This window comes from Phalacrocorax aristotelis, chromosome 3, assembly GCF_949628215.1.
Source record: "Phalacrocorax aristotelis chromosome 3, bGulAri2.1, whole genome shotgun sequence".
NCBI classification, from domain to species: domain Eukaryota; kingdom Metazoa; phylum Chordata; class Aves; order Suliformes; family Phalacrocoracidae; genus Phalacrocorax; species Phalacrocorax aristotelis.
The window spans coordinates 129,258,333-129,271,412 of record NC_134278.1 but is presented as its reverse complement, the minus strand read 5'-3'; the positions used below and the strand labels follow the sequence as shown (position 1 = coordinate 129,271,412).

Genomic DNA, 13,080 nt, shown 5'->3' with positions numbered 1-13,080 from the left:
GACTGTAATCTTGGGGAGGATACCTTTTCGGTGTGCTAAAGAAGAAATGAAGGACTAGGTTGCCCACGTTTTACAATCAGAATTTCCTCCCTTTGATGATTTTCTATTTTCACGTCTTGATTTTATGTTGTACAAATTTGATAGTTGAAAGGGTTGGAGGAAAAATGTCTTTGAAGAGCCCTGTGTTAGCTTTTTTTTCTTTTTTCCCTTGAATTCGAAAAAAACTATGCAGTTGTTGTGGATGACCTTGTTTTGGCCCGAGGTTTGTACTATCATAGCTCTTTTCTAAGAGGTGAAATAATTCATTCAATTAAATTGTCTTTCATTCTGTTCAAAAATTAGTCTGAAATCCACATCGCAATGGAAAAGAAAGCCTTCCCTTGAGTGAGAAGTGTTTAATTCACAGCAGATAGTTCAGCGGCGGTGGGGTTGGAAACACCTTTGGTTGATGCTGCCCACAAAGACAGTGCATCCTTAAACACGACCCTCAGGGCCTTCTGATTTCTGCTCTGCCACTGACTCTTTTGAGACAAGTCCCGAGGCAAGCCTGCAGCCTCTGGACCTCTTTATTTTCTTTTTTCCCCCTAAACCTTATCCACATCTAAAGGGAAGCGCAACCTGACCACTCCCTTCATTAGTGTGACACAACGAGACACAAGCAGCAGGGATATTTCAGTCTGGTAGTGGGAGAAAGTAACAGGGATCCAGTACAGCCTGAAAAAAGACTCCATCCGCTGGAGAGGCCGGCAGAGGATTAGGATGAGCTCAGAGAGCCACAAGCATATGCCAGTGGGTCGTTCCCTCCAGCACAAACAACAGCCGCTCCCAAAAGGCGGGCGAGAACCTTGGAGTTGTAATTTTCAGTCCCCTGACATAGAAATGTCAGCAGGTCATAAGTTTTATGTTACTGGTGTACATTTTCCCTAGTTTGTATTCCTGTATTGTGAAAACATGTTTATATTTTTTCTTCAGTTAATCATTGCACTTTGCTTCTCAGAGTTTACAGTGCTTCAGAGTCTCAGGACACAGTATTTGCAGATGTGGCCCCTTTGCTAACATCTCTCCTGGATGGGTAAGTTAAAAGGTGGGAGTAAGAAAGCTAAAGGGCAATAATCTACTGAAATCCATCAATTAAAAAAAATAAATTACTTAATAGTGGCGGTCCTGTCAAGTTTTGAGGCTTTGCAGTTACGTTTTCCTATTTTCTTTCTACTCAACCCCAAGTGACTGTTGTTTCCCCATAGAAACAGTGAAAACACTGTTTACAAAATTTAGCAGAGCACACAAATTTGGGAAAAAAAATCAGGTTTTCTTCTCTGGTCTCTTTCTGGCAAACTTAAGCATCGCTTCTACTGGAGGATACTATCTTTTTGTGTGTGTATTGGTAGGTTATGTTTTAGAACTCTTTTTCAGTTGTGGACACAATATGATACATCTTTTCCAACAGTGTGTTCGTAGTTGAAAGGCCTGCCAGGGCCACTCTGATCACCTGTTCTGTTTTTGTGTACAGCACTGGCTCTAGCAGGTGATATAATCAATTCCTGGTCAAACCAGAGCATCCTCAGTCATGGTTCTAATGCTCCTTCGAGCACTGGGGTTAAAACAGAATTCTGGGTTGAATGCAAAACTGATCAGTAACGACCGCTAACACAGATGCGTAATTACTTCTAGCCACTGCCGTTCATGACGTGTGATTCTTCATTTATACCAGAGCTAACTTAAGCTACTCTTGCGAAGAAGCCTTGAAGTGCTTATTGTTATAATCCTTGAGGCTTGGACTGAGATTCATACAAAGCTTCCTTTCTGCCCCTTTCTCACCCCCGCTCCAATTCCACTCAGTCACAGGTGGTGGTTGCAGAGCTGCCACGGCCCTTCCCTCCCCACAGAGGGAAAGCCAGTCCCTTTCCATCCACAGCGGCACAGCTGAACAGTGGCAATCCTTGCTCCTGGCACTCTGCACGCTGAAGTTTCCAAGTCTCCTTTTCTTCAAAGCGGCCTAGAAGAGGCATATCAGGATATTGTGGTATTGGGAAACCCCAGCCATCCCTTTACACAAGCCATGGGGGGCCTACAAGGGCTACCTGGGCTAAGGGAATTCCTATATGGCCCATATGGCATCGTTCTAGTTTACCAAGGATGAGTAACGACAGTTTCCATAGCTGAGCAACCAGGGGACCACTGGGTTGGAGGAGTTTGAAGAAGTCCTTATAACCGCTGTTTTCGCTCTCTGCTTTCCCTTTTGCAAGGAACAAAGTTTGCTTTGGCTCAATATGTTGCTTATGTATCTTCAGACATCTCTGATCTGTACCTTGAATTTGCTGTACTTCCCAATTTCTAACTTCCCTGTTCAGAGACTCCTGTGCTGAAAGCTAGGATTTTTATATTCAGTTAGGAAATGTTCTGTTATCGAAAACAAGAGAGTTGTCTTGTTCTTTCAGAAGCGCCATTTAAACAGAAGCAGATTTTCAGGGAGGGCGAGGCTGTGCGTACAAGCCATGTTCCTCAGCAGCCTTCCCGTCGTAAATGGGAAACAGACATATTTAGCCTGAACCTTGAACCTTTTTGCTGCTCCTGATTGTTTTAGTCTGGGCTCCAAAGTGGTCTGTAACGACTTCTAGCTTAAGTAGAAAGGAGCGTTCCACTGCTTCTCTTTATTTTTTTTCTCTATTTTTCTTTCTTAATGAATCGTTTCATTTTTCAGAACAAATACACAAGGAGAGATTGTCCCATATGCCAAACAAAGTACAGCAGGCTTCAAAGTTTACAGTTAGCCATACAGTAAGAGTAAGATAACATTTGTTTACAGCATTGAAGGATCAAGCTTGTTTGTTTATTTTAAAGAATACATTTCGCCTCCTTTGATTTCCTTTCGCAGGGTTCTCTCCTAGTGCTACCTTTGCTATACTGAACACTCCCACTCTTCTCAGGAGAGAAACACTACAAAACTATTGGTATTCTAGCTTGACAATAAGAACTTTTTGAAACAAGAATATAACTAATGAAGCAGAGCGGAGAAGGAGAAATGTCAGGGCACACAGGTGAATCATAGTCTGAAATTTTCAGGTTGCTCTATTGGAAACCCTTATGTTGGAACCAGGACACCAGCAAAGTAAACTAGGTAAATATAAACTAGGCTGCTGCTTGTCGTCTTGTTGAATCACCCAACAATTCATTCTTTCCTTTGCCTGCTTCAAGAGAACACTGCTTTGGGTAGTTTGAGCTTGTTTGGACTTACCGAAATACTGTTTTAGCTTTGGCAGAGAAGTTATCACTGATTCAGTGCTACAAGCACCTGGCTACTTAGCTTCTAATCATATCATCTGTATCTTTTCAGAACCATTTTGTCCATGACGCTTACTTTCTAACAAGTAGCAATTAAGGAAAATTTGAATAGTTGGACTATAAGAAAGTTTCAGAGATTTCTAAGAGGAAGTCCATTCTGTTCTTCCTAAGGAACGTTGCTACTTGCAAACTTCTGGTTCCCTTTTTGGTTCCAAAGATCTCCCTGATTTGAAGCGGGGCCAGAAGTCTCAATAGGCTACAGGCTGGCGAGGCAGGGTGCGTCAGGGGTGGAATCATAAAAATTGCTAGCTGAAAACTGCCAAAATTCATGGGAGCTTTTCCACTGACATAAATGCAAGTAGAGTTATGTCAGTGTGAATGCTTAGAGAAATCCCTTGTTTCGGATTTACAGCCCTAATTTCTAGCACATTTCATTTTGCTGTAGCGTTCTTTATTTTCATTTACAGTTATCTCCTTTGCTTCATCAAATCCACGAGTAGACTTCTGTTTCAAACTCTGCATCATGAAACGTGCAGGGAACTTACTATAGGTTCACTGACTGCAACTTTGACTTTGCATCTCCAGAAGGGGTACCCAGGTATTTGCTGTGTTGCTTATCAGCCCACATTTCTTTGTAACAAGAGGAAGCTTTCTAAGTGATCCTCCAAAAAGAATTGCTTCTAGGCATGTTTAATATGCAAAAATTGGCTGCAGATATATTTCTCTGCAATGGCCATGTATTTCATTACTCGAAACCATAAATTTAAAACAATTAGATGAGGGGTGTTTGTTGAAATTTGCTGGCATGTGCTTGAACCAATTTTTGGTAGGAGGAAAAGCATCGGATAACCAAAAGCAGCTGTTCAGGTCTGCCCATGGAGGAGGTATAGTTTAGGCAGTGCAATTTCACTGCCAGAACAGGAGCAAGCCTGCTCTTGAACTCTCTAGCAGAGCAGAAATTCGCCGTAGCACAAAGGACTCGCCGTGTGTGGAGATCCAGCTAACGTTGTGTCTTGGAACAAACAAGACAATCCAGGGAAGGAGCAGCCCTGTCAGCGTAACGGCACGTCTTCCAGGGGTTTTTGCTGCACAGTTCTGTGGTCAACACCAAGGTGGTGGCAGGGGCTGCGGAGCAGACGCAGCCGAGCAGGGACTAACCTTCAGCTGCCCAGTACAGTATTGCTCCGCAACACAAAGCAGTACTGTGGCTGCATACATTTGCATCCGCCCACTGTTTTGCTTAACATCACAGAATCCCAGGCTGGAAGGGACCTCAGGTATCATCTAGGCCAACCTTTCTGGGAAGAGCCCACCCCAGACAAGACGGCCCAGCGCCCTGTCCAGCCGACTCTTGAAGGTGCCCAACGAGGCCGAGCCAACCCCTTCCCTGGGGAGATTATTCCAGTGGTGACTGTCCTCACTGTGAAAAATGTCCCCCTCGTGTCCAATCGGAATCTCCCCAAGAGCAACTTGTGTCCATCCCCCTTGTCCTCTCCATGGGACTCCGTGTAAAAAGGGAGTCCCCATCTTCTTTGTAGCTGCCCCTTAAGCACTGGTACATGTTGACTTTTATCAGACTGTGTTAGAAACACACTTTCTGGATAGGATTCATACATCTAAATTCACCTCCCTGCAGCACAGACATCCACAACAGAGGTGGTGGTGGTGGTGGTTGTTATTATTATTTATTATTGTTGTTGTTGTTATTATTTTCAGTGCAGAGAAACAGACGTTTTCAGAGTTCTGTTCATTAGACGTGTTTTACACATCTGCTTCAGAAGATGATGAGTTGTGTTTCATAGGTGCCTGTACCTCTGCCGTGACATTGTACATTTTCACCTTCCACAAGTCCATACCAAAGCAGTTCCTACCACCTTTATTCCAGCATACTCTTAGTGTGCGTGCTTATACTGAACTAACGCAGCTGGTTTAAGATTTGTGCCTCCCATGACTAGGGCTGTCTTATCTTTTCCAGTGACTGAGGGCTATGACTGATGAGCCTGCCTGAAAATGAGTATGAGAGCTGAAGAGTTTACTGTTCCCAGCTGTTAAGATATTAGTGCTGTGGTTTGCAGCAGAGCACTGTAAGACAAATCAAACCCAGTGACAGTTTACTTTAAAATGCTGTACTGTAAACGGCAGTGATTCAGGAGGTGATTAACAAGCAGCCCAGTAGTGCATGAACTGGAAGTTGGGCAGACAGGAGGTCTAACCTCATCAGTCTTTCCAAGCTAAGCATCCCTTAAACTCTGCTTAAAAGCATCTCTTCAACTCTGCTTAAAAAATAAAACCTGTTCAGGGTGATGTTTCGAGCGGCACTTCGATTTCTGTCAGATTTTGAGGTCTCCAGAAAGAAATCTGTAGGGGCAGTGTGTTTATCTTCTGTTTCAGTTTGTGTTCCCAAATTGTCTGGGGGTTTGACTTGCCACCTAACAAACACACCTGGGAATGGTAAAATAAATGAAGGCCCTTTTAATTTTCAGGTACAATGTGTGTATCATGGCGTACGGGCAAACTGGAAGTGGGAAGACACACACAATGTTGGGACCGCAGTTAGAGGAGAAGTTTGCGTTCTCCAGAGACGATGAATCAGAACTTGGGATTATTCCTCGAGCTACCCAAGAAGTGTTCAGGTAACAACTAAGTAAAGGCTCGTGTCAGTGACAGTCACCTTAAACTTGACAGAAAGGATGAAATAATGTTTGTAGTGTATTTATCATTTCAGGTTTCAGCTTCACAATGATTAATATTTGTAGTTTCTCTAACTGCCATTTGATATTTGAGTTTTAATATAGATTTCTAGTCTCTCTCCTGCTTAGTCTGAGTTACTAAGAAAATAAGATTATGTGTGTTATCTGTTGCTATCTGTTGCTGTGTGTTATCTGTCCGCCTGTCTGTCAGCCTCCTAATTAACCTTTGAATAATTTTCAACCATAGTTGTGGGAATCCAAAAGATGATTAAGTTCTTATGAGTTTTGTGAAAATTGACAGTTGGAATAGATGAAGAGGATCCAGATGAGAATCCAGTCCCCAAGAAGAATGACAGTAGAATTTTTAACCACAGCCTGTTCTTGCTTTGAGACTTCTTAGATTTGTTTAATTGAACCTGATGCACGATTTGAACTGATGCGCTGCTAAGGTATAACAGAAGAGCCGTTAGAGGTTTTTCCAGCTAAGACTACTTCTTTTGGAGAATGGTATAAGAAAAATCAAAGATCCAATTTTGTACCAAATAACTGTGTCTAACTGTAATACTATCCTGAACAGACAAGCCCTGAATTTATGAATCTCCTGAGGCTGTGGACAGTTAACCTCTTGCAGATCTAGCTGGGCAGTTTACCATCCCTGCCTGCTCGTTGCTTGCACTCTGCCAGAGTTTATCATACCTTGAGCTCCGAATGCAACAACATCCGGCAGAAAAGTGGTGTAAAAAAGTCTTGAGGAGGGAGGGAGGCTAGCGGATAAAAAACAATTTAAGCTGGCACAGCTGTTTGGAAAATGAAGTTTTATTTACTGCTTCACATAAAATTTAAGTGTATATTCTGATTCTTCAGCTTAAGATTAGCAAGTGGACGAGGCAAAGCCACGGCTGCGGATATTTAATAAGCACTTGTACCAGATTGTAATTAGATTACAATCAAAGAATAGATCTTTATTTACACTTGGGGTTTGACTTCAACATTTTTGGGGCTTTTTTCTTCTTTTTTTTTTCCTATTTTTATTCCCCAGGCTTATTTCAGAAAAGCCACCAGGAAGTTACTGGGTTGAAGTTTCTGTTGTCGAAGTGTATAATAATGAGGTTTTTGATCTTCTGGCCAAAGACAGTTGTGGAAAAGTGTTTGGTGTCAAACGTGACGTTGTCACAACCAGAGAAGGAAAGAGCGATGTTCCATTGCTTACGCATGAGTAAGTACACTATTTGACCCTTATCCTCCGACCGTGATCTGGTGTGAGCGCGAAGTACGGCTGTCACAAAATCGCATTACAGGCACCAGTTAGCGGTTCTAAACGACGAGTCCTTCCCACACGCGAAAGGCCAGTTCTCACTGTTTCCATTAGCTCAGTCTATTAGACTGCAGTTGGCTGCAAAAGTCAAAATACTTTCAGAAATAACAGTACAGTTAGTTTGGGTTATACTCCTGTGTCAAGCGCCTTCCATTCAGAATGGCCAAAGATAGCCGTGTATTTTGCTGTCGCTGGTTCTAGAGCATCTTGTCAGCTGTAGAAAAAGAAGGGGTAACCCAGACAGAAAGGACTTTCCCTTCAGTCTTACCAAACTGTGAAATGTACAGATTATAATAGAAATGGATGTACTTCTTGTAGATTATTAAGCAGCTGAAAAGCGTTAACTTCCGCTACACACATTGGAGTTAAAAAAAAAAGCACACTTTAGAAAGAATAAGATTTTTAGTGATCTTTTAAACAATAAATACTCATCTTACACTGCTTAGTATTCTGTTTTCGTAAGTGGAGGCATTAAAATGGGAATTGATATGCTGGTGCTTGAGCCTGTAGTTCTTGAAAATCCAGGTTCTTCAGACTAAAAGCTAAGCAGTAGCTAAGCCGTTCTGTCTTAAGACGTATACCTTCCCAGCACTGGTGCATGGGAAGTTTGATTCTTATTTACATGTCTTGATGGCGTAGGGAGAGCTAAGATATTTGAGGCTACAGCTCTACTCCTTTTAATGCCTTCTCGTACTTACTAAGCATTACAAAGGCTTGTTCTAGTACACATGGGAGTGGCTCTTGGTGGTACGTATGTGTAGTATACAAAACAAATGTATAATTCTTTCTCGTTATATGTAAAACACCTTGGCTAATTAGATAGTAAAAATCATGTTCAGAACAATTCATCCATTAACAAGAGTGAATCTGTTTCAGATGCTTCGTTTTAGTAATGGCTGTGTTGTTTATGCTAGTTTTAAATCAACATCAGAAAAAAAAATATGACAAGCAGTTCTAGTGGCACCAGAGAGGCGATGCTACCCAGTGTAATCAAGCTACTGGACATCGCCCCATGAGCACCCAAAACGTGAACAGATTCTAGAAGGAACACTTCTGCTTGTGCACTACAGAAAGGTCTAGAAACTTAGAACTGTTCTGCTCCTTGGGCAAATAACGTTTGTGAAAAGAAACACCGTGCCCTGTTGAAACGTTTAGCGCAGCATTACAGTGTTTTACATTTCTGGGAGAAACGTGATGTTTTTCTCCACTTCTCTGTAATAAAGCTTGTCATGGTCTAATCTCTACTTTTCCAGGAGGAATTAGAAATCAGATATGAAAAGCATCTCCCCCTCCCTGCCGCCTCCCCCCATCGTCGTCCCCCCCCCCCCCCCCCGTCCCCCCCCAATTTCCACCCTCAGTGGAAATAATTGAAGGCAGTATTTTTGTCTTGTGGGACTTAGTCACATAAGCCAACTAGTAGTTGTTTTTTTGTGTGGGTTTATACTATTGCCAGAAAGCCTTGATAAAAATACAAGAATGTACTGGAGGGTTGCGCAAACATACTTTCATTCTACCTAGCTGTGCGCATTTATTGACTTGTATTTTCTAGCCGTTGAACCGCTCGTAGAAAAACAGGACCCCAGAGAGACTGTGAAGTAGCGTTCTTCACCGTGGGGGCTATATAACTCTCCTTTCTTTCTATGAAATAATAATTGCCGCAGTATTCTAGCAAGGGTTACCATTTGTATCTGGGGTATGCCTGCTCCTCAGTCTTGAGGTTAAATATGATTGCCAGAGAAATTCAGCATCCTTGATTGCACTCTGCATGTTCCATAAGAGCATGGAATGAATTAAAAGTGGCTGGAGCTTGAAGTGATGAAGCCCTTTGCCCTCTCTGTCTGCATTATGCTGACTGGTTGGTTTCTGTCAGTCTCTGGTCTTGGATTTCCCAACCGTGACTCCATTCCAACTTTTAGCTTTGGGTTAAGGCTCTGCTGTCAAGGGAATAAAAAGCTCCTCCAGAAGAGGTTGGCTGCAGAGCCTTACCTGTGTGTGCTGAATCTTTCTTGCAGGCGTTAAGCTTTTTCCTTTGACTAGAGAAGAAAGGAACTAAATGCCTTAGAAAATGACGGTGGGTGCATATAGTGTGGGTATGATGGGAGCTGAATTTTTCCTGCTTCGTCAGACCCTCCAAGTAATTTTTAATTGTGGTGTTTCAGTAACTAAGGTGCTGGCCTGGTTTCATTCCTGAAAAATGCCTGCTCCCCTTCCCAAGGGAGCTTTGCATAGTTAGTAGGTGACCTATCTCTTCTCCTCGGCCTTGGGGAAGGGAGAGGTGAGATGTAGCCTCAGTAAGCTGCAGTAAGGTTTCATTTGTCCTTCCAGTTAATAAAATGGCTGCTCTGTTTATTTCTGTAAATTTTAATTTATGGTAAAGGAACCTGGCGCCTTGAACTAAGCACCTCTTAAAAACCACTTATCTCAATTGATACTCAATTCTAATGCAAATATAAATAAGGATATGGACTTGTATCTCAATTACAATGCAAGCAGCGAAAAAAGTCCAGTCCATAAACAGGTTATATTAATAATTACACAGAAAGGTTAATAAGAAAAAGCAAACCCAAACAAAGTAAGAGAACCATTGAATGAGGCCACCCAGCTGCCCGAAATCTAAAGTAAACAGACGATGCTTTGAATAAAAACATATCCTCATTTGTGATAATATTTCGTCTAGAATATATTGGCCTGCGGGGTCTCATTGGCTTCTCCATATATCCACTGAAGTACAGTAGTCTCTTTCCCGCTAACATTTACATCTTACTGAATCACAAAAACCTCAGTCTCTTTCTTCTTTTATGGCTTGGTTGACTTTGGAGAACATTCAGCATCAAATTTTTAACCTAACCACAACTGGGCTTTGCTTTGTAGAATCTGGTCCTGGAGCGTGCGGTACATCCAGCACGATAAACTCCTGGAGATCATCCTGAAAAATTACTCCTGGCAGTCCTGCTGAGAAGCTACCGTGCCAAGCTCGTAGCACTGGGCTGGGGATGCTTTTTATCTCCAAAGTCAGCGGCAGCGTCCCCGTGGGTGACCAGCACTGACGGCATTCCCTGAGGCCTGTCTTCCGCAAACGGCAGTTGAGGCCAGCAGCCTGTAGCGCTGACCCCTTGCCACGGCACAGCAGCACCTTGCAGAAGCCGAGCGCTTGTGGCTACGTCCTGGCGCAGGCTGCGTGCCTCTCAGGCCGTCCGCTCCCGGCTGACTGGCTATCGGAGGATGCAGCTCGAAACTCGGGAAGGCAAGAGCAGCCTCCTTGGACTTGAGGCAATAGTCAGATCACCCCAGCGACAGGCTCTGCCTCCTCTGACAGCGGGAACTAGAGCCACCGCTTCCCTGCTGGTGCCTGGCCAAACAACCAGGGACACATTACCAGTGGACACAGAGGCAGGCGTATTACGGGGGGGCCGGCGTGTGCGGATTGATGGGTGGGGGCTGAGGTGTTCATTTAGCTCCTGCAGCCCAGGGTCCAGAGGGAACTGCTTTTCGGTGGCTCCTTCCCTTAAGTGCCTATAGGCATGGTGTGGCTAAGTGTTTTTCTGTCCCTCAGATGCCCTTGCTTTATTTTCAGAGGAAATTGTTTTAGCTGGGTATAACTTTTTTTTGTCTCTAAACTCTTCAAGTATGGCTCTTCTTAGCATAAAGTAAGTTTGTGCCCAGTGTGACTTTCACTGAAATTGGCCAACTTGAAGTCAGGCCTTGCCTTTTATCACACGCTTGCTTTTGCTGACTGCAGCGATGTGGAACCAAGCCTGCCGCCTGTCAGGAGAGTTATTAATGGTTCTGGTGTTACAGGGTGTTCAGTCACCAGGCTGGGATATGCAGTTATAATAATTTATACCCCCATCTAGAAAGTAATGTTTAGGTGATGTCACTTGAGTGATTCCTGAAGAAGGCAATGCAGTGAAAGGAGAGGGCAGGCAATCACCTCATTTGTTTTAAATATTGCAAACCTGGGTGAAATCATAGGGGTTATTTTCTTTACCTAACGAGTTTATTTCACGTTCTGTGTTAGGTTTTTGCCCTTCGATTGGTCATATCTGCAGTATTTCCTTTAACTGGAAAAGAAAACAGAGAGTATAGGAACTTATGCCTGTCTATTCTGACACTGTGCTGGAGTCACTGCTCATTGAACAGTGGAATTGAACTTTTTTCCAAGGATTCTGGATTTAATATCAAATGTGAAATATGATCTCCAGAGGCCCAGAGAAGTTCCCTTTTTTTGCCCTAATTCTCTGCCTCCTAAAGAACAAGAGCTACCTTAACATAAAATGGACAACTCCACTTCTGTAGGACCAGAGATCCCAGGAATGTCTAAATCTGTGTCTTTCCTTCCACACTGTAGAAACTTCAGTCACTTCCAGAGCTGAGCTGCCCTACCTATAGACCTACAAGGCTGGCAGGCCACTTCTTCAGCACTTCCAGTCCTACGTCACAGCTTTTGTCTTGAATTTTCATCTTGGACTATATTCCCCCCTGAAAAAGTCTATATACAGTTGTTTGTGCAGCTCAAAACTGAGATTACTGCAAGAAGTCAAAGAGCAGGGAAGTGGAAATGCTCAGATTCCCACCCAAGCTGTCACCTTTCTCATGTAATTTTTACTGTGAGTCAGTTAAATCTTCTGTTTGTTTCTTTACTTCCAAGGGCTGTTGAAAATGCATATGAATTTTTGCATCTAGTCAACAAAGGCCTACAGCTGAGAGTCAGGCACCCAACACTGGTGCATGCTCATTCCTCTCGTTCTCATCTGGTAGTTACATTGACCATAACCACAGTTGCCTCTGGAGATAACTTTGGTAAGTAGGATGTTACTAAAATACATCTAGAGCCAGTTGTTTGAAAAACAGTCTGTGGGCTGAGAGACTTTCATGTTGTTTTTTTCCTCCTTTTTCCAATGTTTAATACATTCCCTCGGTTTTTGCCCATTGTTTAACTTCTGTGTACCTTCTTCAATAACAGACCAGTCTGATGTCTGAACGCTACTGAAACTTTCACTTTCATAAACATTTTTCACTTTTCTTTACACGTCTTGATTTATTATAGCATGAAACAATTAATAAAATAACTTATCGGTAAGTCATAAGGTATAAGATAAAATAGATAAGATAACAAGATAGACACTCAAATACAGTAGTTAAATCACTTTGTACGACGTATGGTATAATTACTCACGGTAAGTTTGTGGTAAAGCTAACCATGGGTTTTAGGGATCATCATGTGCTTTTGGGTGAGAAAGAATTATTTTTTTTACCTGCTGCTTTACAAAAACATCCATTAAATTCGGAGTCTCTCGAACAGTTAATAATAGGCCACTGTAGGAACAGACACCACAGTTGTCTTATTTGCTACGGCAAAACCTGTATTTCTCCTTTTCCTTAAAAGCAGAAGTAGCACCATACCAAGACTTCCCAGTTTATTGCTTTAGGAAGAACTTCAGCTTTTGGGGGTTAAACTTTGTTTTCTTTTTCTCTTGTTGTAATTAGGCTCTCGGCTTCCAGTGCTGTGGTCCATCTCCTTCCTACTCTGCAACAACAATATGGTTTTAGAAAGTGGAAAATATTTAACATTTTTCCCTTAGATTGCTATCAGAAATTAAACCCACAGTATTAGCAAAACAGAACAAACAGTGCCCTCGCTTACCCCCGGGCCTTGCCAAAAGACACAGTTACTTCACGAGTTGCAGCTCCAGCCTCCCAGATGTTGGCTCTGGCCGGTTCCAGAGCCCTGTCCACCAGGCAGATGTTACTTTTCAAAACACCCTGTTTGCACCACTACAGCACCAGCCCTCC

General features: G+C 42.8%; 1 protein-coding gene across 3 annotated transcripts in view; it reads left to right on the top strand.

Annotated features, from left to right (window-relative positions):
• Positions 1-13,080, top strand: part of KIF25 (kinesin family member 25) — a 42,756-nt gene that overhangs the window by 23,541 nt on the left and 6,135 nt on the right. For all 3 annotated transcript variants that reach the window (XM_075089621.1, XM_075089623.1, XM_075089622.1), the window contains 4 exons: positions 998-1,072; positions 5,766-5,915; positions 7,012-7,188; positions 11,936-12,087. In XM_075089621.1, coding sequence (XP_074945722.1) covers positions 998-1,072; positions 5,766-5,915; positions 7,012-7,188; positions 11,936-12,087 — 554 coding nt within the window. The remainder of the gene's footprint in view (positions 1-997; positions 1,073-5,765; positions 5,916-7,011; positions 7,189-11,935; positions 12,088-13,080) is intronic.